Source organism: Marmota marmota, unplaced genomic scaffold, assembly GCF_001458135.2.
Source record: "Marmota marmota marmota unplaced genomic scaffold, marMar, whole genome shotgun sequence".
NCBI lineage: Eukaryota > Metazoa > Chordata > Mammalia > Rodentia > Sciuridae > Marmota > Marmota marmota.
In genome coordinates this window covers 11,730,560-11,755,660 of record NW_026000026.1, presented here as the reverse complement: position 1 = coordinate 11,755,660, position 25,101 = coordinate 11,730,560, and the positions used below count along the sequence as shown (strand labels likewise).

Below are 25,101 nucleotides of genomic sequence, written 5' to 3'. Positions count from 1 at the left end.
AGCAAGTTGCTGCCCACTCCGGGATGCCCCAGAAAGTAGCAGAGCAGGTGTGCGATGGCAGAGCTGTGCACGGCCCACCCAGTTGTCCACTTTGTGTAAAGAGATGTTCCCTTGGGGCAGAGTAAGGACAGTGGGGCTTTGAGGATTGGCTTGGGTGGTTGATTGGGAACCTAAAGGAGAGAGGTTGAAAGGATGGGATCAAATGATTTGGGGAAGTAGCTCAGGGATGACTTCATGGGAGTAGAGGTGAATTGTGAAAATCTTTGTGCTGCATACCAAGGGCCCCCAGAGAGCAGCCATGGGAGAAGAAGTACTGAGCAACCAAGGAGAAGGAAGAGGTCTGCTAGATGAGGTCAGCCAGTATCTGTCACTGGCACCCAGCCCTGGCCTGAAAACTGCATGGGACATGGCTGAGATGGTGGGGTGGCAAGACACGCGAGGCTCTTCAGTCCCCAAGGCTGCCCTCGCTGTGCCCCCTCTGGATGTCTCATCTGACAGCTGCAGGGTGTAGGCGGAGCCTGAATGGGCAGCGATCCCTAGGAGTTTAGCCAGCCACTGGACGTAAGTGGATGACACAGTCCATTTCCATGGGGAAAGCACAGCGTTTCGTCTTGACCTGTGTCACGGGGCCTCGGCCAGCATCATCAGCAGCAGCGCTACAGTGCTCGGTCCCTCAGCACAGCCACTGGTCTAGCCCAGTGTTAGATCACTTCACAGTGAGGAAGGTGTGGCCAGGGTTCCCAGTCCTATCATGTTGTGCAGGCCCTCGTGACAGCCAGCCTGACAGAGCCACGCAGTGGCCTTCATGGCTGACACTCTGAGCCCTTTATTTGTGTTGAGTACCTCATTTCATCCTCAGGCCACGCCTCAGGGTAGGTACTATTGTTATCCCCATTTTACAGAAGGAGAAACTAAGTGCAGAGAGGTTAAGAGCATAAGCAGTTTTCCTCCATTCCCAGTGCATCTGGCCACTGTGCCGAGTTGTCGTGTTGAAACTTGTCAGTATCAACATTTGCCCAAGACAAAGGGGAGGCAAGGTCTCCACGTGGCTTGGGCACTGTGGGAATAAGGACAGATCTTAAACATGAAGGTGACTGCATTTCTCTAGACTCAGAATCTTAACAATAAACGATAACCTAGCACTGCATACAGGACTCTTCCCCTTAAGTTGGATTGAAACTATCAGAGCTCAGTGCAAACCTTCAATGTCACGTTTTTATACAATCCTCTTGACAACTGGGCCAGGAGGTCCCTTCTGCACTTTCTGTGGTTTACTTTGTTCTGATGGAAGAGTCTGTGCTGAGAAACCACAGAAGTTGTTACCAAAAGCAATAAGAAGTAAAAGATAATTATGTATTTCTACTAAATCTCTGTGATCCATATTTTATTAGTTGCTAGATTGCATAAATCAGAGCCAGAGTGATTACGAGGAGGTCTCTCATATTTTGAGGCCTCGACTTTTAACTTGAGTCTGACAAGCTTGTCAGTCAGTCTGGGAAAGCTGTCAATGGTCATCTCAGTATGGATTGTAAATATGGACTGTATAGATTTTAAGTGTCTTAATGAAGTGGCAGAACTGTGCTCTGATAAAATTTCATGCCATATTTGATCTTCTGATCATAAAATACTTTCAATTTCTTTAAATGTTTTAGGGAAAGTTATTGTGGGGGGAAAATGGTCTCAAGAAATGTCTAGAACTTTCCACCTAACTTCACATTTCTGTCATTCTCTATTAAGAGGTGAAATCTACAGAATGCTTAAGTTTGACAGGACCCCATACAGGTTACTGATGAAGAAGCCGAGTCTCAGAGATGTGGTGAGTTTCCCAAGTCTCAGTCACAGAGCCTCATTCATTCACCAATTCATTTGCTTATTCACAAACATTATTTTAGTCTACATATCAGGCACTTGCACTGTGTTATAGGGATCACTATTCAACAAAACAGATGTGACCCCTGAATTAACAGGAATAGCTGATTAGTGCAGGAAAGTGAAGATGTAAACAAATAATCAAAACATATGGAATTCATGGGATAAGGTCTGATTTAAAAGTATAGGGCTAACATATATGTGGACATGAAATTCCAGGACAAAGAAAGGCACTTGAGCTGAATTCTAGAGCTTGATGTCCAAATATGGAGCCTCTAGTCCACATGTGGCTATTAAAATGTATTAAAGTGAAATAAAACTTGGAATTCAGTTTCTCGGTTACACTGGCTGCATTTCCACCTGCATTCCACCTGCGGCCACGGGCTGTTGTATGAGCTGAGGCTGGTCCAGAATATGCCCATCACCACAGAAGGTTCTGGGGACAGTGGTGCTCCAGAAGAATGGAGGTGAGGCAAGCGATGGTTCTTCTGAGATGACGGACTGTTTCATGTGAAGTTCTGCAGTGACAAGGAGCGTGGTCCCCTCAGGAACCCCAGGGAAGGACAGAAGGGCTGTGGAGAGGCAGGCAGGCGCCTGACCTGTAGGGCCTGTGGAGGAGGGGGACGGCTTCCCTCCAAGAGCAGAAGGAGCTGCTGTCTGCACTGGGGAGAGGCATGGGAGCTTTGGGTTTTCCTTTGTGGACCATGAAAGGAACATTCGGCAGAAGGCAAGAATGGAGAGTATGCTGTGGCATCTCATAGTTGCCGAATAAATAAAAGTCAAACACCGACTAAATGCTTGAACGAATGGGAGCTCTAAAGAGAATTACATGGCAGCGAACCACACCTTGTTTTAATCAACATTATCATCTTGTTATTATTTGTTCAATGTTTATTATGTGTGTGCCATCATGAAAATGTGGAACACCCTGTCCCTTGTAGAGTTGGGGCTTGGCTACTTTATGAAGGTGAACAACCAGTTATTAAAAAGTGAGTTGTGTTCTTTTTCTGGTGGCAGAAGTTCTCAATTCTCCTTTGAGGTACTCTTTGTTAATATCTTGAAAAATAGTTGACTGTATTGTCTTATTACAAAGATGAAGAATAAGCTCTGAGCCATTTTTTGGAATGAAGGTTTTATGGACCTTTGGACCTCAATTCCATAGGTATTGCAACTTGTAGTCTTGTGAGGTGTTTGAGCAACATGCACGAGACCTGGGGGCATCCTCAGAGGACACTGATTGAGAATTTTCTCATTTGACCCCTTTTCTTGTGGTTAAAGATAATTGAAACATTTCCCATGAAATTGTATGTCCTTGACCAAGACTGGGTGGCAGATGAGGATGAAAGGCCTCCTACATAAAGTTCACATGAGGGAGGAGGAAGTTTGAAATTGTGACCTTGCCCTACCCCTAGCCTGAGCACCATTAGAGAGCAGGGCTTTTTGGGGGACAGTGTGTGGATGATTCTGAAACTCTTTTTGATCCTGTGTCTTGAAGAAAACAGCTCTATGTGTTCAAACAGAAAGGACAGAACACAGGTGATACCACCGTGAAGATCAACCACAGTGGCCAAAGCAGCAGGAAATAGGCCAGTGATTCACAAAGAAGCAGAGGCTCTTGGGTGACAGGTGCCATGGACTGGGGTTTCGGTTCTTCAGACTGTACAGCTGTGGACACTTCCTGCATAAATATCTTGCTCACTGGATGCACACGTGGAACTGGATGAAGCCTCCTGGGATTCCTGCACATCTCATGGACGGACCTCCAAGGGAGAGAGGGAGAAGACTAGGCTTCTTTTGAATCTAGGCTTGTGGGAATTTGATATTAAATAATACATAGCCTTGGGACTAGAGATAATAGAGGCATTTGTAAAGCATGCTGCAATTTATGAAATCATTTGTACATCATTTATACAACCCGCACAACAATGCAATGAAATCAGAGTGAGAGATTAGAATTCCATTCTCGGTGTGTGAACACGGGGCTTCTCCTGTGATGGGCAGGAGATACAGATGTGAATAAAATGGCTGCAGGGCATTCGTGGGCTAGCCAGAAAGATGCAGAGTCAACCTGATCCAGAGTCAAAAAGTGCTGAGTGCACGGTCAGAGTGCATGCAGTTCTCTCCTCGTCTTTGGAGGAGGAGAGAGAATCAAAGAAATCAGCAAGTGAAGTCCAACCTAATGAGGCTCCTCTAGGCCAACATTCAGGACTCAAAAGCACGTTCTGAGAACTCGGTGACTACTGAGCCCAGTTAGCTACTCCATCCCTGGGTTTGGTACAGAACCCCTTGTTGAAAACTCCTCTCCCAGTAGACCAGATCCACTCCCCATGGCCACATGACTCCTTTTCCTGAATAAGCATTGTGCTTCAGGATCCTCCTGCTATGACCTTAACTTCCCTTGTCAAGGTCAAGTTGCCCTTCGAACCCTGCCAGGGTTCTTCAAGCTGCCTTGGGTCCCATCTCTCCTGACATGGTGCTGGCATCTGTCACTCTCAGGTCTAAAGTCAATCTCCCAAGAAAACTCCTCCTACCTGCTCATTCCCCTGCCCCTCCTTGCAGGCAGAGGCCTGCAAATGTTTAACTTAGGACTCAAAAGACATTTACATTATGGCTCAGGACATTTGCTGTCATGCAGATTTATACTCATGCAATATGCTGTAGCATACAACAGGCCAAAGAACCAAATGATTCTCCCTTATGGGATTTACAGTCTGAGTGACAAGTTCCTGTATCTATTAATTAAGTTATCCATTCATTCAACAACAACAAAAAAAATTGAATTCCTACTATATACTAGGTGCTGTTCAGAGAATCGAAATTATAATTCTGAGCAAGATAGATATGATCACAGATCACATGGAGTTTACAAACTATCAGAAAAGACAAGACACTGATTAGGGTAACTGTGACAAGGGCCTCCCAGGGCGGGAGACAGTTATGGACCTTTGGTGGAAATGGTCCCGGGGGAAAGTGAAGGGCCATGTTTAGCATCCGTGGCTGGAAAGAGCCAGGGGTGCGCTGAGGTGGGGAGGTGGGAGACAGACAGCAGAGGACAGGCAGGACTATGGGTTGGACGGGGCATGGGCAGCTGATGAGACATGTGCATCAGGAGCATGGTGTGGTTAGATTTGAGATATAAACTCAGTTGGCCTCGCCAGGAGAGCGAAGGAGACGGTGGCCGCCTTCAGGGGGAGCAGACAGAAAACGCTTTGCTTCTCCCAGGAACAATGTTGGTAGAAAGACCAGAAGCTAGAGTGGCAGTGGAGACATCAGAATTCTGGAGAGTTCTACGGGGTCACCGAGGAAGACGCCTGCCTCCCGCTCCCAGATAAGGCAAGTAGGTCCATATTCTGCTTCTGCCCAACTTTCATCTTAGAATTAGGAACCGACTTGCAGAAATATTATACCAAGGCTTTATTTATTCAGAAAGTTATACTTTCAGAACTTTTCTGACCAAAGAGAAATAAAAGAATGGGGACTTGAAGCACTTAAGAGGAAGGGGATGTTCAAGGCCATGAAATAAGTATTGAAAACCCAGGAAAGGGAATCAGGAGGGGAAACTGAAAGAGCAAGAATGCTTTGTGACGCTCTTCTCTTCCGCGTTTCATCTATCAAACAGGACCCCCCACCCCGGGACCACAGAGAAATGACTCCTGTAGACCCTCTTTGTGAAGGTGCTTCCAAACATTTCTTTTTGGAAAACGCTGCCTCATGGAAGTGCACAGCCAAGGACGAGCTGGCTCTTCCAGGATGCGCTGCACACGCACCCTTGCACACGGGCAGATCCAACGGTTTGTGTAGAATTGAGAATAACTCCTGTGTGTGTGTATATGTGTTTCCTGTTCGATGTGACAGTGTTTCCATAGCAATTCAAACTTGGGTGTTGGAGAGGATGTTTTGATGGGGCTTTGGCAAGTCACAGACAGCCATTAATTGCATATGAGTCTGGCTTCTTTGGCACTGAGTTGTCATAAAGGGATCTCTGGAGAGACTGGATTGGTAATTTTGGGAATGAAATCTTTAGGTCCCATATACATCTGTAATGGGGACACACCCTGCCTCCCCTCAATCCTTGTGGCTTAGCTTCGTCTCTGTGCCTGCCCAGCCTAGAGCACAGAAGCACTGGAGCTGCAGGCAGTAAGGATCTGCTCTGCTCCTTCAGTCGATGACTGAGGTCAGGAAGGGCTTGCTGTTCTTTGCACTGCACCATTTTAGTGGTTTTTTGTTAAGGGCATTTGTTACCAGCCCACTTGGTCTAAAGTCCCCACTTAGTTGCCTGAAAGGTCACTTTGAACCTTCACAGATTTTTTCATGTCACTGTGTGGGGTCAGGTTGACTTCTTTATTACTACTTTTTAGTAAGCTCACTCAAGGCATGCTCTTGATTAGAGCTGAGGATGTTAAGAGAGTAGGCAAATGTTCATCTTACTGATCAACCATACCAAATGCAAAAACTTACTTGCTCCCATATTCTTTTATTGTTTTCTGTTCAAAGCAAAGATCCCCATTACTCTAGATGTTTTTGTTGCAATGGGAAGAAATACAACTTGAAGCATTTCAAGTGTAAACAGGCTGTTTGGGCTTCATTTTGGCAAAGTTCAGAGACTTCATGTAGGAGTGGGCAAAGCCATTTTAAGAAGTTTCATCTAATCTATTTCTTAGCTATCTTTTTTTTATAGCTTATTGCTGATAAGGAAAGTCACCACCCACTGGCCTCAACTTATGCTGTTCCTAGTGTCTGACCCTTAAGGTGACGATAGAGTTTGTTCTTTTTTTTTTTTTTTTTTTACCTCCAAATATAAAAACCTGATCAAACAAGTCTGACTGGTTTTTTTTGGGGGGTGGCCTGCTCATCTCTGGGTCAACCACAGTGGCTAAGAGGATGGGGCATTGTTATTGGCTAGGCCAGGCTCCCATGCCCATTCCTGGGACCAGGAGGAGAGTGTTGTGACTAGCATTGTCCTTGTCAATCATTAGACTCAAGTGGACTGAGAAAAGCTTTCCACTGGAAATACATGTCCTTTCAAGCAAAACAGAATGTCCACTGTGCTGAACAGTCTCAACTAGATCCTAGGAGTTCTCCTCCATCTTCAGAATGAGAAGATACCTACACCAGCTGAACAGTAAAATTGACAAGGAAGCTTAGGGCTGATGTCCTCAGTATGTGATGCAGGGTATCTGGGCTTAGAGTATTTGTAATTCCCCCTTGGTCATCCTGAGAAGGAGTCTACTTTGGGAAGCACAAGTGGGCATAGTTCTAGGAGAATGACAAGGCATAAGATTGTGAAATAGATAGTAAATTGGGCTAAGTGTCCTTTCATAATGCTATATTTATTTGCACTCCAATTCTTCAGAAATCATAGTCTTTCTTTGGTAGATATTGTCTGATTCTCCCTATGTTGAGGAGAGACAGGAGAGAAGGAGACTTGAGGAAGAAGCCGGAATGCAGTCTTAAGAAGTGTACACAGAAGGGCGAGGGAAGGATGGGTAGTGGAGATGTGCATGAACTCTTGGCCTGCAGCATCAGAACCTCCTTCTCTGCTTGGGGAGCATCACATCTTATGAGTCTTGGAGAGAGCAAGGTTTTAGGTGCTGAAAATGTCATAAACCCTTTTTTCCCAGTCTCCTCCACAGCTGTGGCTTAGCAGTAGGTCCTACCTATGAGATGCACCATCCTAAGACTGGGCTTGTGACACTAAACAACAAGGCCTGTGGTTGATTGGAGTAGTAAAACCAGGTAATGATGCCATCTTCCCTGAGATGGATGGTGCTAGCTGAGGCTGGAGATCTCGTGTGATTCCAAACATTTTGATTAGCTATGTGGGTTTGACCAGAAGGGTATGGGCAGCCATGGTGATTTGCTATCCATATATGTTACTTTTCATTCAGACCTTCTTGGTCCCCCACAGTTTTCTAGTAAAACTATTAGGTAACTGAGTCATGGTAAAATGTACAGCTCATATGGGATATAGGAAAGTTACTAAAAATAAGTTCAAGTCTCCAAGGGGGTGTAAATGGGCAGTCATGTTCTGGGTAGCCCACACAAATTTTTGATCTAGTTACTAACATCTGATAGTGGGGCTTTCACCAAAATATCTGAATTAATCTTCCTACAGAAAAGTCAACTATCTGATACTACAAGGTTCACATTGTATAAGGTTTAGCAGCAGCTGCCTGCAGGAGGTAAGGTGCAGATTCTCCATCTGTTCAGTTATTTTCTCTTGGTTCCACCCATTTATGATCCCTTATTGGCCTCACTACCCATTTGGACTCTTATTTCCAAGTAATAAAAGCTGACTCTGACATAACTCAACAACAAAGAAAGTCTAATATGGTATATTGTTTGTCATTCAGTAGGCTCTTGGCCAGCTGAAATAGCTCAAAGCCAACCTGTGGTTCACAGAATCTCTTAGAGGGTTGAGGAGCTGGGTTTAGGTGATACAGTGAGGAATGACACTCAGCTCATGCCATCACCCTGGGACCACCCCCACTGGATGGTTTGTCCACCTTCACTAGAAGGGGTTCTGTGAAGTCCTGGATCCCTCTGAGACTTCTAATCTAATCTCCGAGATGGGTGTGCCAGATTTGCAGAGCTTGGATCATGTGCTTGCCTCCTAACTCAAGGGAAGCTGGGACATGAGTATCTGGACTGGAAGCTTTGCTGGTAGGAGACAGCTCTGCTTTATAAGGAGGAAGAATCCCCAGTCATAAGAAGGGGTTGTGACATTGGACAACCAAAAGTACAATAAGCACGCCACAGGCCCTGAAGGCATTTGAGTCTGCTAACCTCACTTGGTCCTAATTAAATATTGGTTGAATGGCACAGAAAACAAGGTTCTTTAGGAGAAAATAATAGGAATAAGGGTAGAAAAGAAGAAGCAAATTAGAAGAAAAATGAGAGATAATGAAAGAGCCAAAGAGGCTAAAATAAAAAAATGACTCATGCCTTAAAATGCTTTCACTGTAAAGCCTCGTCCATCTATTTCCTCAATCATTTTTCTTTTTTCCTTCTATTTTTACTTATGAGGACTTTACAAACCTCATGCCAAGCCCTATGAAATTCATTTTTTTTTTTGTGGGCAGGAAATATTGGACCTAGACCAGAAGTGGTTCAACTCAATCTCCAAAACACCAGCTGCCTAAGTGATGAGTTGGTCCATCCAAGATGAGTTATTTAGCCAACAGACAGATGGCCAAGAAAGCCAAGTTAGTTGGTATATTGTTTGTCATTCAGTAGGCTCTTGGCCAGCTGAAATAGCTCAAAGCCAATTGATGCAGAAGCCATAGCCCACCATCTTGGATTTGCTTCTAAAACCTACAGGTACCCAATTAGCAACAAAAAACAAAGCAGGGCAGGTTTTGCTTCACTGAGCCCATAGCCCAGTGAAGAAGAGCTGCTCTCATAACCCCAGTGGTAAATAAGAGAGTGGCTGAGCTGGTAGCTTGGCCAAAACTGAGATACTTACCACACAGCACAAAGAATATGAGAACCAGGAAAAGCTGTGGAAATGCATGTCCTGGGAAGAAAAGGGATACTCACTGCAATTTTTCTCCCCCAAAACATGTTAAATTTTCCAAGTAAGGAAAGATGGCTTACTGTACATCATCAATAATTAGTAAGAATTAGAGAAAACATAAGTTAATCTTTGAAACTATCTGGTGTTATAATTTGGAAATATACTCTGAAAATGTAGCCAAAGTTAGAATTTGGGCTACAGTACTTTATTCATTACTTCAACAAACATTTACTCGATGTGCCAAGAACTGTTCTTGGGAATCATTTATGGAGAGCAAAAATCAGCCCATTTCTCCCCTCACCTTATGATGCCATTAGATTATAGTTAAGTCAAATAAGAGGACAAACGAATGTGGCATTGCCTCTCTGGCAAGCAGGATGGCGAAAGGCATCTGAAGTTATGCGAAGATCATCTGGCCGTCTCTCTACACATCAATATTTTACACGTTTTAATATACACGTGTGTATGTGTATTACATATATTTATGCTTCATATTGGTTTATGATCAAAATTTCTTATGATTAAAATTTCTTGGTTCAAAGCTCATCTCCTTCCTGTGCCAAAAGTTTTAGTTCTAGCATGCCCAGCACTGATGTTATAATTTCAAGAATACACTCAGGTTCTCAGGTTTGGTGTCATCAATTGACAAACAAATAAATTAAAAATACATAAATAAAAAAATCTGCACATTCTAGAAGCCCTTTGCATTTTGTTTGCACTTTTCTTGTGAGGTCTAAAGTAAAGGTTTTGGGGCATAAATATGGGTGTCCTGAGGTCAAGTTCATCCCTGTTGCCCACCAGCTGAGTACTGTATGCCGCAGCTTTGCAGACACTTTATGTCCTCATCTACAAAAGATCTGCCTCTCTTTCAAGTGGTGGCAATTAAGTGGGAGAAGTCATCAGCAAGGAGGTTTCCCCAAACAAAACAACAAAAACAAAACCCGCAGCAGAGTGTCATCATCTTCAAGGTTAGACCTGGAAGTGAGTGCACAAGAGAAAAGTTGCATAGAGTTGAACTCACCCTTGAAAGTCCTTCGGAAATTGTCCCCATAATGGCTGCCACGCTGGCTCTCAGGGAGCCCACTAGAGCCAGTTTTTCTTCAGAGTAGAAACAGATTGCTGTTTCTTCAGCTGAATGCCAGATCAAGTGGTTGGCTTGCTTTTCATGGCCATGTTGTAGGGAAACGCTTCTCTCTGAACACTAGACTTGCACACAGTGGTGCACCATAATTATGACTGAGAGGCTTTCTGTGGCAGGCTCACAGCATACAGGAGCTCACTGAATGTAACGGTGAGGACAGTTACCTGTTGGATAGAAGCTGTTTCCCTTCCTTTCCCCTAAACACATATTGTTAAAGTCAGGAGAATTAATCTCCTGTGACTCTCCAGCTGCCAGATCAGTGGTGGACTACCAGATTCTATGACGCCTGTGTCTGGTGCTAGGTGCCCCTGTGGATTTAACCACTGCCATATTTTCTCCCATGCCTGCCTGATTTTCTGGATTTTCTGGAGCCATCTGTTGCTGTGATGAGTATTTCTGCTCTTGACTCTGTATAATTTCTACCTGGAGAATCCATCTACTTTTCTCAATGCTTCCTTCAGATGAGACCCACTGATTAAAAGAGTAGGGAAGAAAGAAAGAGAAAGAAAATTAAACCTTTTATCCATCCCTGCAGGGAGTTCACAAATCCGCTTGGTGCCTTAGCTTCATTCAGCAGCTTCAGCTATGCAGAATTACAGGCATTCATGCGCTGGGCTTTGGTTTTTGTCTGGGGGTCTAAGCTTTGATTCTCTCTCGCACTTGGGCTCACTTCATTCTCTCTCATTATTGTGTCTGGGAGATTAAGTTGTGGCCATTGTTTGCCAAAGGTTAATAGGCCTCGATCCTGGGTACTGTGCTCTGATGCTCACTTTTAATTATTAGTGGATTCCACAAATTAATGATAGTAATTTCTGCACCAAATTGGCACCTTCTAGTGTGCAGGGCACTGTGTTTAGTGCTCTGCTTACAGTTCCCCATTCAATGCTCTTGGCAAGCCAGACGATTGTTTTTTTTTTTTTTTTTTGATTGTTGTTTTCTTGGCTGAAGGAGTGTTTGTAACTTGCACCATGATCACAGGCTAGTAGGAAGAAGAGCTGGCCCTAAGAACTCTGTCCTCAACTCTGGGCTAATCAGCCTGATTTCATATGGCAGATGAGTTTCACAGAGATAGCCACAAAGTCAAAGCTTCTGACTCATCCAGTGCTGGTTAACAAAACAGATCTCCAGTTCATGGCCAGAACATCATCTCAGAGCACCCTGAACAGGTAATTAGCTTCCCAGATCTCACAAGTAGGAGCTGTTGGTCTGGACCCCACATTCAGTCCCTCCTGTCTCTGCAGTGGAAACTAAGGTTGGCCAGGCTTGTATCACATATAGGTACTGAGCTAGGGCTTGCCTGGGTGACAACAGGTTATGTAACAGCTGAACTGAATCTGAAATATAACCAGACATTTCAGTACTATTCCCAAGTTTTACCATTTTCAATGTCTTTTTTCTTAATTGTATAATATGAGGCTTTATATGTCTGAGCATCTTCCTAAACACTGACTGAATAATCTTATATTGATGAGTTGGATCAATATAACCAAAGAAGGGGAATTTCTGCTCAACCAGCACCACTCCTGAGAAAGAATGCTCTCCAAACTTTATGGAATTTGAATTATGGAGAAAAATGCTAATGTAATAGATTGCTACTGGATGATTTTTCCAGAAACCCTTTCCTTTATTTGTAAAATTATTTTAAATGTGCATCACAATGTGATGAATGGTCACTGTGGCCATCCAAATAATAAACATCTAAAGTGAAATTAATGTTTCCTTTTATTCCATTCCTCTAAATTTGACAATTTGCTGCCTAGCTTTTCATATTCCTCCTCTTTTATTGGAATATAAACATTTGTACATGTTTGCAGGGAATTAAGATATAATCCCATAATACAGATCAGTCTCTATCTTATTCTCCCCCCTCCCATATTAGAGTGCCATGGATGAAGAACTGGTCCTCTCCCTACCCTGCCCCAGTTTCCTATACCCCTTGCTCTGGGAAATCAATTGCATGGTGTCCATCTGCTTCTCCAGTCTGTGTGGTTGATTCAGGTGGAGCATCTGGACCCTGATGGGGCAACAAGCCTTTTCTTTAGAATTCTAGGACATCTTCTGGGTGAATGGATCTGTATGTGTGAAATTTGGGAAAGTTAGCTGCTGTTTTTCATCATGTGGGCTTCAAAGAAGGGAGAATGCAGAGAGCAAAAGCATAATGCAGATGCATCTAGAAAGGGCAGGGTGAGGAAGGGGGAGAGAGGAAGAGAGATGAACAAGGCAGTAATTTGGGTGATTCCCAAAGTTTCCTTTTCATTCCAAGGTTCAGCTCTGCCCTTCCCTTGGATTCTGTGGGAGGAGACCCTTCCAACAAATTCTCTTTTTGTTTCATTGTGCTTCCATTCTTAATAACAAAGGATAGACTAAACCTTTCACATTCCCCCAAATTTCTGGAAGAATTTAGTTTTCCTGTCATATACATATATCATAGTGGTTTATGTTATATTGTTACATTTAATGCATTTTCCTTATGAGAAACAAGAGCAATAGTAAGCTACTTTATTCAGTCAACATTTATTATTTACTCTTTCTCTTACTCTCTGCTAAATTCTGTGTTAATAATCCCCAGTTAATAGTCCCTGGAAAAATACAACAAAAAATAGACCCTGGAAAGCACAACAAAAAATCATCAACTTTCTTTTTAAAGTGGTATATGATGACTAGGGTAAGCACTGTGTATTATGGAAAGGGCAAAAGGCAGTTGCTACTGGATCTATGTGCAACTTTGATCAAGAAATCTTACTGCTCCTTGAGGTCTCAGTCATGGAGCCTGTTGGTAAATGTAATGAGGGGAAGAAACGATGTAGAGGAGCTGTCTCCAACAATTTTCAAATTCTAAAAACAACTAAAGAGAATTTTAAATCATCCATTTAATATCCCCCACAGCGCCGTCTTTATAAATGTCTGCAATTTGACTGTCTCTGAAAGGAGCCCTGAAGTTTTCCTCGGTAGCTGGTCACTTTCCAGTGCTCCCATGTAGGTTTTCCTCCTTAAGAGACTTTTCCTCCTTAAGCCGCTCATTCTCCCTCGAAGAAGGGCATTTGCTTGGGTGAGAGCTGTCCCTGTAGGAGGGAAGGGTGATTTGAAGAGGTGAAGACTCAAGGCCCTTTGTCTGGCCCTGGTGTGAGCCTCACTGCTTGCTCTCTGTTCCCCACCATTTCCTGCCACCAACTGTCCATGCCACTAACCTGCACTGTCTCTCCACGGGGTGAGGAGGAGTCTTCTTTCATTCACTCCAAGCCAGGCCTCGAGCTGAATGGCTGTGTGTCTGTCTTTGCTTTCTGAGATGTTTTCTTCAGGAGAAAATTGCTCATGGATGCTGACTGTCTTGGCCTTGCTGGAAACTTGGCTTCCCTGAGGGTTGCTGGACAGCAGTCACTGAGTTCACTGACACTGGTGGAGCTCACCTCACAAGATCAGTTCAGATTCTCATTTACTTTGAGACTGAGCCCAATAGCGGCGAGGTGAAATGCATTCTTGCCTTACCTCTAAAGCCTAGCAAGAAGAAAAAAAATCCTTGGACATCAAATACAATCTGTGAACCTCAGAATAGGGAGACATTTGGGTCACAGAGAGTTTCTTTAATAGCACATTTTTAACTGGAAAAAGAGGGTGGGGGGAAGAAACAGATTTTTGCTATGGCTGGAGAGAATCTTGGACTTGATCCTTTTTTCCTTTCTTCCAGGGCGGCTGGAGCAGGAGTAGTGGGTGGGGAGCAGGTGATGACTTCTTTCCCAAAGCATTCAGGGTTGGATTTCCTCATTCTTCTGTCGGGACATGCACGGACTTCTGTGGTATGATTTCAGGAATGCTGCTCCAGGGAGGATTCTGGATGACAAGGAGCAGGAAGGTTACTAAAAATAGTTGAAGTGAAATGGAGTTTATTGAAAGGATAGAAAAGGAGCTAAGGAGATCTGAGGTTAGAAGAAATATTGCTGGATTTCTTGTGAGCAGGAGTTCAGGGCTAGAAGCCAAGGATCATTCATGTCCTTGCTCCTTTATCTCTCCAAAGTGCTCAGTGTCCAGTCTGGGCGTTGGCCTTGCAGTGTGGTCAGTCTTCCCTTTTATTTCAGCACACTTCTCTGCTTGGGCTTCCAGGTGACTCCTCAGTGGCAGTCTCCCAGTTTGGGAGACCACAGATCTGGCTTCCTTAGCACCCACTGTCTCCTGGAAGCAACTGGGCATCTCATTCAGATGCCAGAGAGAGAACATCTGGCAGCCCCAACTCATCCGGCCAAGTCAGGCCACGAAAGTCATGGGTGTCTGGTACAAATGAATCGGCAGCCCTGGAACCCAGAGGCTGTCCCTGTTCAGTCAACTGAAAGGAGAAAAGAACAGGACTCCATGATTCACAGTATCAGAGAGCTTCTCCTAGGGGAAGATCACAGACGATACCATGCTCCTCATCTTGAGATTACCTTGAAGAGCAGAACACCCTCCAGTAAAGGAAAGAAGACTTTCTTCCCAAGGAGGGTTTGAATTTAAATTTTACTGAGATTCACTTAAAGTAGCTTATACAACAAGATGAAAGACTAATAAATTACATTTCATTTGAATGTATTCAGTCATTCCTCACTCAATTATTGAGGCCCTAATATGATCATGGTTAGCTTTGGGGCTACAAATGAAAACTTTCAGTAAGGGAAAGAGGAGAGAAGAAAGAGATTTAAAAAAAAAATCTGAGTTCTTGGAGAAAGGAAATGCCTAGAGGAGAAAGGATGCAGAGAGAATATATTGGGGTTGATGGAAAAGACAGCTTATTGCATATTTAACAATCCTATAGTCAACAGAGCGTTTTCTTAAACTCCTCCCAGCTGGACATCAAACAGCCCAAGGCTTGGCTTAGTAACTAAATATCTGTCTTGAATAGGGAAGGCAGAGTGCTTACCCCTACAGGAGAAAAAGAGGAACCAAATTCGATTCAGCACCTGCTCTCAAGACAGCATCAAATGAAAAGACAATTTCAGATGTCATCCAGGAAGCCTGTGGTGAAACCTGAAAGGGAGTTACAAAGTGCAGAGGTCAGGTGGGAAGCTGTGTGAGTCTAGGGTGGGCATCAGTGATGGGCAGATGATGGCCATCTTCAAAAGGCACCAGCCAGTTTACCTGTTTGGTTCCAACTTAGATTGGTGACATTTAGCATTGTAACAAATAGCATGGTAACTGCCACTCAAAACTGACACTGTCCCACTGGAACAGAATCTGGAGGCCCTGTGGTGCCAGGCATCAAATCAATAGTTGCAAGATTCTAGGGAGATGGGAACCAGGGGATGACCAGCTAGCAGGAGTATCTTCAATTTTAACAACTGGAATTGTGGCATAGTGCTTATGACCCAAACCTGGCCTCCAGAAAGGACCTTATTAGGGTACAAGACTGGAGATCCAGGTCTGGCTTCTGTTTGGACGGGCCTGAATGCCATGATAAGGAGAATGTTTACTAGGAACTGAGTGGAGAGTGATCCACCCCAGGGACAATGACTCAACACACATCTCTTCAACTAATAAGTGGTCAATACATTTCAAGGAGCTCCACCTGGCTGATGTTGTGGATGGGGATGTTGTTTTGACTTGGTGCCTTCCCTCTGGCATCTGGAAATCATGGAATTTGGTACCGAGAGCCATGTCCCCAAAGCTCATAGACCTGGAAAGTGGAAGAGACTCTTAGTGCAGTTACACCCTCTCAAAGACAGTGACTTGGTCAAGTTCACGTTGTCCATCACAGACAGAGACAAGCTTCTACTTCTCCTTGGTGGCCGCGGAAGAGGAAGATAACGCTTTCCAATCAGAGGCCAAGATGGCAGTGGGGCGGCACAGGGAGAGGGAGGCACATCAAGACGGGAGAAAGTTGCTGTGTTTATTTTCTTCGATTTTTTAAGGGGGGAGGGTACGGTTTCTGAAGACTTGTTCTGGCTGAGTTGCCTCCCTCTCACTTTTTCTGGCCTTGCTAGGGCTGGATTAGCGGTACAAGTGGAAAGGCGCGCGCCCCTGCGGCTTCGGAGGCGCATCTTCCCTGAGCGGAAGGAAGGAATCTGGCACCTCCTCCTAGCCGCCCCCACGGGCCGCGGTCTGTCCCCAGGCTTCCCTGAGCTCGCCAGGCCCGAGGGCTCTGCAGGACGGAATTCCGGCCAGGCGCGGTGGGGGCACGGGTGGGTCCCCATGTTCCGGGCAGCGCGCCCGTGAATCCGCCGCGCGGCCCATCCATCTCCGCAACCCGGCTGGCGGCGCCGCGCTCGGTTCGGAGGGCGCTTAGAGACGCAGTGCCACGCTGGGGAGGGCGAGAGGAGTCACAGCCCCCCTCGCGGGCCCAGACTGAGGAGGGGGCGAGCCGGCGCCGAGCTGGGGAAGCGTGGGGCTGTGGGCGCCTCTCTCTGGGCACACACCTTCAGCGCCGCGCGATCTTGGGGGGCAGGTGGCCTCAGACCTCGCCAACCAGCAGTGTTGCGAGTCCCGCTTGCTCCCGGGTACGTTAAACGTCAGGCAGGAGCTGCTTAGCTGGGGTCACCGGACGCCTTCCGCTCCTTTCCCCCGGAGCCCGCGGGTCGAGCTTTAAGCCAACCCCAGCTGGACGCTGTGCTCCTATAAATAGCGCGCGGGTGCCCGCTTCGCGCTCTCCCGGCTGCGTGAGGAGAGAAAGTTGTGCACAGGGACTGGGGAAGGGAGACCCCGCCAGCCCAGCTGCCCTGCACCTTGGAACTGATCCCGGGAAATTGTGCTTTCAGTGCGGTCTCGCTGCTGCCTACCTACGTCGGAGTGACTCCAGGCTTCGGGGAATTTTTGACCAAGGGAAAGCGAGAATCGCCAGCATCCTGGCTGCGAACACAGGCTCGCGTTCTTCTCAGCCCAGGAAACACCTCCAGCCTCTGTAATTCGTCCCTGTGCAAGCCAGACTCATACAGGACCTACACTGCACCGCTTGGCACCCGCCGCTCTTGCGGCTTCTCTGAGTCCCCGCCGTCTTTCCTGCTCCGTGGTTCACCTGGGGGTGCTTGGGTTGGGGCTGAAATTTATTTATTTATTTTTCTATTGAGGTGTGATTGTGAGAGCTTGGCGACTTTTAGATGTGGAAGAAGAATAAGGGTGGGTGCAGGGGCCCCAGGCAGGGCTGATTCTTGGGCGGAGGAGGGTAGGTAGGGGTTCTGCATGAGCTCCTTAAAGGACAAAGGTAACAACAGAGCCAGCGAGAGAGCTCGAGGGGAGACTTTGACTTCAGCCCACAGAATTGGTGGAAGTGTGCGCGCCGCCGCCGCCGTCGTTCCTGCAGCGCTGTCCATCTAGCCACTGGCATCTTTCGGAGCTCCNCCGCGCGCCGGGGGCTGTCCGTGGTGCCGGCCGTTCTGCTGGCCCTCACGCTGCCAGGGCTGCCCGTCTGGGCGCAGAACGACACCGAGCCCATCGTCCTGGAGGGCAAGTGTCTGGTAGTGTGCGACTCGAACCCGGCCACGGACTCCAAGGGCTCCTCTTCTTCGCCTCTGGGGATATCGGTCCGGGCGGCCAACTCCAAGGTGGCCTTTTCAGCCGTGCGGAGCACCAACCACGAGCCATCGGAGATGAGCAACAAAACGCGCATCATTTACTTCGATCAGGTGAGACCCCAAGGGATTCGGGGCACCCGGAGTCGGGTGGGCGGTTGAGTGGGTAATCTCAGGGCATCTCAGATAGGGGCTGCCTGGTGGGGCTAAGCTCCTCTGATTGGGATGTGGGGATTCATGTAGACACCCGCCTTCCCAAATATGTCGGAGCCTGAAACTTCTGATGTGACACCCCCGGCCCACCCCTGGCCCTCATTCCTTCTTGGTCTCTAACAGAGGCTGCAGCGCGGTGGGGGAGAGGCTTGGGAGCGCAGAGGCCGGCCCCTAGAGCACAGGACAAGTTTAACAGCAACAGGTCAGCGGGAGCCTGGGGAATCTGGTCCCTGGACACGGGGATCTCTTGGGCAGAGCTTCGCCCCTTGGCTCTGGCTGTGTGTATGGCACAAGCTGTTCTGTGATGCCCTCGCGGACTTCGGATAAACGTTTGACTTGTTTCTCCAGGTGGAGAAGCTTCTCCTCCAAGAGAGATCCGGGTCTCCACACCCTGTGTAGAGATCCGGCAGGTGGCCGCAGAGGACGTCTCCGAGGGGTTCAGATCTCACTTCTCAGTTGAGAGGCTGAGGTCCTCTTTCACGGTCTGGGCGCAGCTGTGGCTGCCTAGAGTAGGCTACACGCCCTTCCTGCGGACCCAGAGAAAAGTTGCTCAGGAAGGAGGAAAAGGAATGGGGAATCCGCACGGAGCTCCCCGAGGGAAGCGCTGGGGAGATGGTTCCCACTTCCTTGGCTTCAGTCCTTCCAGAGAACTGCAAATCACTGGGCAAAGACAGACAGTGAGGTGCAAGGCAGGGGATGGAGGCGGGACTCCTGAACGCTGGGGCTTCTGTTTTGTTTTGCCGCTTGGTGCTCTGCGGTTTGGCGTGATGAGAAACCCCAGGATATCAGCTTAGCTTGAGCAAAGCGTCCTAAGGAAGAAAACTGACTCCAGAGTTTTCATTTTAACCCGAAGGGTACCCAGACTCTCTTAAAATTCCAAAGTCACACTTCACAGTCGTATGCAAAGCACTGTGTGCTGGAGCACAGGTTAAACAGTGCTGCAGGATGTGCCAGGAAAGGCAAGAGGTGACATTTGTGGTCTCTACTCAATTTTCCTAAGTAATGCCTTCTCCAGCTGGTCAAAGACAGAGTATGTCTCTCTGGGGAATTACTATGGAATAGCCATAATTTGTAACTAATTAAGTAGCCCTTTGGGGGTTTTGGTGCTGTATTTTCCAGTGTGATGGAAATAAACTGGAGCACCATTGCTGGTTTGAATTTTGATGCATTAATTAAATGTTGGAATACTGTGGGCATCCTGCTACCCTCTGAATGGAGTGTGCTTTTCAATGACCTTCCTGTCAATTAGAAGAGGAGAAGGGTTTGCTCTTCTGTGCAGGGAGCCACGCATCTTGGAGACAACAAGACTCATTTAGTTATAAATTTGATGTGCCTGGATACTCCAATTACCACGTAGAGTCAACACCCTGCTTTACGTGTAGTCAACACTAATCTGCTCTTTCCATTATTGCTAATGAATTATACTACTTATATCTGAGCCAGGAAGTCCCTCCTAAGCACCTGAAATTATTTTAAATGTGCTTGAAAAAAAATTCTTTGTGCAGCCTCTGCTGGGGATTATTGCACAGCAGGTGACTTGTTGAAAGATCATCCATCATCAGGTCAGAGAGAAGAAATTTGATGCTTACTGGGAATAAGGTGGAATCTCAATAAAATCACACACTTACATGTATGTTAAGGCAGGCGTTGAGCCTGGTACACCTGCCTGAAGGTCATGGCACTGTTGCTTAGAGCCAGAAGTGCATTTTTAGGAAATTATGCAAGAGGCATGAAAATGTATTAATTTTGACAAGAAGGCAGCCTTTAAAAGAGATTGTAGCATATTGCCACTGATACTTAGAAAATGTATCTTTATAGGGATTTCTGATTTTTTTGAATGCCACTTACAGATTTATGTCTTGGAGAGACGTGAAGAAACCCTTGTTATTTTACTGCCCCCCCCCTTCTCTTAGGAAGCGACTGACCTATGTGGCATTGCAAACCTAGCTTATGAGGTCACTTATGGAAATTCAGAGTTAATGTTCTAACCATGCTGAACATCCTGGGCTACAAAGCCTACTGCTGCCCTCTTCAAAACAGAGCCTTGTTCCACTTTTCATTTTTCATTTTTTGGGGACTTTAAATAAAGAGCAGATGATTGATAGGAGGATAAGGAGTGACACTGAGAGGAACATAGAAAGGCCACCTATCTCAATGTGCCTCATTCACTCTCTATTCTTTGGCACCCGAGAAGGGCTGACTCATTGCCAAAATATTATAATTCAGGTTTAGACAGCACTGACATGAAAAAATAAAATGGCCATGGATCTTAGGAGAGCTCAGGTACAGGCTCAGGGAAGGGCCAGGCATTCATATCACTTTGTGCACCAACTGTTCAGTGTCAAGGATCATGTCACACAGAGGAGGGGTACCCATGGCTCTGTGTGATATGTCCAGGGATGACTGCGGAGAGACCACGGATGTCGATTGGCTGGCTTGGCAACGTCATTTCTGGATATTGCAAAGACTTGTGGATGGTGGGAATGTACCTCCATGGCAGATGCCCTTTATCTGATTCTCAGAGTAAAGTTAATACTTTAAGCCCTCACATGTTTCTCAGATGTTTCCAGAACCTTTGAACCCTGCTGGAAATTGAGGCACGAATACAATACATTTACTTTATTTTTTTTTCCTGTTCTGTTTAAAAGAAAGAGGAGCCTTCCAATACACAAGTGTGTGGTCCAAGTCTCTTAAGGGGAAAGATGTTTTATGCTCTGAAGTTAGTTGTTGAGGAAGGAAGAAGGAGGGAAGGAAGGAAAGATAAAAGGCAGGAAGGGAGGAAGGAAATATATTTTCCTTATAGAAAAAAGTATTATAATAATTTACTGTTATTTATTATTTTTGTTTGTAGATCCTAGTTAATGTGGGTAATTTTTTCACATTGGAGTCTGTCTTTGTAGCACCAAGGAAAGGAATTTACAGTTTCAGTTTTCACGTAATTAAAGTCTACCAGAGCCAAACGATCCAGGTATGTGTTCTGACCCATTCTCTCTGTCTCCCTAAACAACTGTGTTTATCTCTAGTGGGTTATGTTTTTAAGTATTTATTCAAAGATGTGTTTTCATCATAAAAATAAACAGCCATATTTATAGTTTGTTTTTAAAACACTTCATTTCCAATTTTCTTCTTTATATACAATGCCTATTGAGACATGTAACAAAAAGCACACAGAAAAGCAAAGCTATTACCTAATTGATATCCAAATATTTTTTAAAAAACATGGTTTGGTGAAAATTTAGCGACACAGATCTCTTTCTAAGATCTTGATTTCATTTGGTGCATGTAAAAATTATTTGAATTTGTAATGAAAAAACTTAGAAAACCAGCAGAGCTTTGCAAGTTCATTTTAAGTAAATAAAACAAATTTGTTCTCATTTAGAAAATTATGAGATACAGTTAACTATCCATATAAACTTGTGGAAGACAGCAATTAGGTATTCTTTTTAAATGAAATGTTGCACTTACGCTTTGGTTTACCCTGTTACTTTGGTGGTAATGAATTCTTACCCGTTTCGGGTACATGATTGACAGTAGGCCTGTGTTGTTCTAGATAATGGGCTTGCCCTCCCACTCAAAAATAGCAATGGAGCTATTTTCCTGTGATATTGACATATTCTAATGACAAATAACAAGAACACATTTTAATGGAATTCTAGGGTAACATTTTATCTTATGCTTGATAGCTACTTAATCTATTATCACCATAGGAATGGTAGATTACACTTCATCTACTTATCCTGCCTAGAGAATGGCTAACTTGGTCAGTCTCGGATTTAATTCACTTAATATTACTTCTAAACTAAAAGGACTGACTATCTAGTAAGCAAATTTACTTTCATGGGAAAACTTTTTCCAAGCTCCAATATTTAGAAATCTATGTAATGTTTGACACACAATCAAAATCACAGTATGGGGGAAAAAAAGTTAATACAAGTCTGAATTCATTCTTTTGCTAATTATCCATCATTAAGCTTTCTTTTATTGGCAGTGGTGATTATTTTTAGCCCACTTTTCTTATGAGGGAAAATAGAAGAAGAAAACACTCACAGGCACACTCATGTACACGCACTCTGTTATTTCAAATGATTTTCAGAGCTGTGCAGGTTGTAGTTGGTGGAAACCTGCAAAGGAATTAGTAGACTCTGGCTGCATATGGACTCTCAGGTCAAGGAGCACTGGCCAGCTCCAAGCCCCGCCCTCTTCATCCCAGAGGGTCTATGGAGGGTAAGGACAGGAGTAACCTTAGTGGGAATGCTGAGAAACCCATGTTCATAGCACTTCCACAAGGTTGCTCTCTGGGTGGTATTGTTTGTTTGTGTGTGTGTGTGTGTGTGTGTGTGTGTGTGTGTAGGAATGTAAGGAAATTTCTGTGAGAGAAATAAAAAAAAATCAACTCAGTAGATACTTAATCTGACCCCACAGTCGACTAATTTGAAAGAGGGGGGATATGTTTCCTGGATATTTCACAGTGGGTCATCTCATCCCCTCTTAACTTTAAAGAGAGCTCCGCAGTGATTTTTTTTTTCTTCGTAGGTGAACTTGATGTTAAATGGAAAACCAGTAATATCTGCATTTGCTGGGGACAAAGATGTCACTCGTGAAGCTGCCACGAATGGAGTCCTGCTCTACCTGGACAAAGAGGACAAGGTTTACCTAAAACTGGAGAAAGGTAACTTGGTTGGAGGCTGGCAGTATTCCACATTCTCCGGCTTTCTGGTGTTCCCCCTATAGAATCTGACTTCTCCGTTTATCCAGGTGAGGGGCAGCCCACCCCTGAGTTATTGGAAGATCATTTTTCATCACTGGATTCGTGTCTTTTATTGGTTTCTCATGGGTGAATATGGATTCTCTTTAAGGATTCTAGACCTGTCCGAACCAATACAAAATTTCAGATTATTTTCATGTGTGTGTGTGTTTGAGTATATTTGGATCGGGACTCAAAGCAGATCATACTTATCTATGCTTACCTGTAACAGTCAAAAGCTGTATCAAGATTTGTTTTGAATTTAATTTCCTGGAATTACTGAATTCATTGCAGATGCGAATTTTTATTTATTTATTTTTAAAGACTGGCAACCGGGTCTAGGAATTAGAACACTCTAAAAGTTCTGGCTTCAATCAGTGGTTCATGTGATGCTGCCAAAGAACTGTATTCTGTGTGGATATATTGATTATGCTTGTTTTTTTTTAATTCCTTTGGAATTCGTTTGTTCTGTTTTCTTAAGGAAACTGGGAATGGGTTTTAGTGACTGGTTTTGTGTTTTTTCCATAAAGAAGGTAATAGATGGCTTGCCTGGAAACTTACCTTGGCTATGAGATCACCTGTATGGCTTCCTTCAATGAGAAAAGAGAGAAAAGAAAAAAGAAAAGAATGCTTCATAATTGTATTTTAATTATATATGTGAAAGAGTCATATTTTCCAAATTATATTTTTTAATAGGAAAAATAGATCATAAATCTGACAAGGAAAAAGTTGCTTACCCAAATTCTAAGTGCTCGGTCCCCAAACCTTGGTAAAACAGCTCTCCTCTGTGGGAACTCTTATTCTTTATTACTCAACTTTAATTAACATGATTGATAATAACTACTTTATTAAAAACCTAAGGGATTTTTTTTTCCTTAGACATGATGGCTTTATTAACTGGAGATGGGATGCCCTTGTTTTTAATCACACCTATTTTTCAAACCTTCTGTCGTGTTTGAAGTATCATCTGGTTTTGCCTTAACTCCTTAAATTGTATATATTTATCTGTTTAGCTAATTGTAAATCCAAATATCCCACATCTAAATTTAGTGCAATATTTTATTTTGTCTTTTGTATAGGCCATATGAATTCATAAAATTATTTATGTCTGTTATAGAATAAAGGTTAATATATGTTAGTTGAATTGTTTTGTCCTTTCAGATCTGAAAATATGTATTCTATATAATTCATTTCCCTCCCTCCCTCTTTTACTCCCTCCCTCCCCTTTTTCCTTCCTTCCTTCCTTCTTTCCTCTTGATTCTTTTTTCCTGGAGTTTAAGAAAACCTTTTAGAATTTTCAGGTAATGTCCTCCAATTTGGTATTGGAAATCTTTACTGGGTTTAATCTGTTCAAAGCCAAGTGTTACAAGCTTGCCAAGAGAATCAATGAACTCAGTAAACTCTTCTTTCAGAAGGACTTACTGTTAGGAAGTTAGGTGGAAAAGATGCCCTAGAATATTGCAGGGTCACTCGCCGTGTGAAGAACAGTGGCGAGGATGAAGACCAGGGTCTTCAAGGTGAAGACTTCGGGGAACAATTCTGCCGGGCTCTCAACACCAGAGACAGGAGGGCGTGGGCTTCCTTTGAGGAGGAACTGTGGCCACACAGGTCTCCTGTGGAGACTTGGCTCAGTTTCCCGGTTTGTAGTCAATGAAAGCAAAGGGGGAGGGAGAGTTCTGTAGCCAGTGACAGTGAGGGCTGGTCCCAAGAGACAGGAGCAGGCACACCTGGTGTGATTGTGACTTATCTCCAAGTCAAAATAGCCGTCCGTCCGTCACCCTCCTCAGGAAGTTATCTGGAGAGTGGCGATGGGGCCTCGATCCCAGGTATCCTCAGAGGGCTTTCAGTCAATAATTTTGATGTTTAATATGAAAACGCCCAGTGTCACACAGAGAGGCAGGAAAGGGGGCTTTCCCCTAAGTGGGAGTGGCGTCCTCTGGCCATGCACCTGCTCTAATGTGGGTCTCTCTACTCAGTTTGTGCCTGTACTTCACAACTGGGCTGGCCGTGCTGGAGGGCCTTTGGTAGTAGCCATTGTATTGACTAAATGACTCAGGAGAATAGGAAGCACCTATGGGTACCTGAGAAGGGACACAGAGAGACGATGACCCAGGGAGAGCAACGTGGCAATGCCTTTCACAGACGAGCC

The 25,101-nt window shown here is 44.8% G+C and overlaps 1 protein-coding gene across 1 annotated transcript; it reads left to right on the top strand.

Moving 5' to 3' along the window:
- Positions 1–17,692: 17,692 nt before the first annotated feature.
- Positions 17,693–24,090, top strand: Cbln4 (cerebellin 4 precursor; the record flags this gene model as incomplete). The annotated part of the gene is made up of 3 exons (XM_015479587.2): positions 17,693–18,109; positions 21,060–21,176; positions 22,742–24,090. Coding segments are annotated over 3 exons (732 nt in total), but the record flags the coding sequence as incomplete, so codon positions are not given.
- Between the last annotated feature and the right edge of the window lie 1,011 nt (positions 24,091–25,101).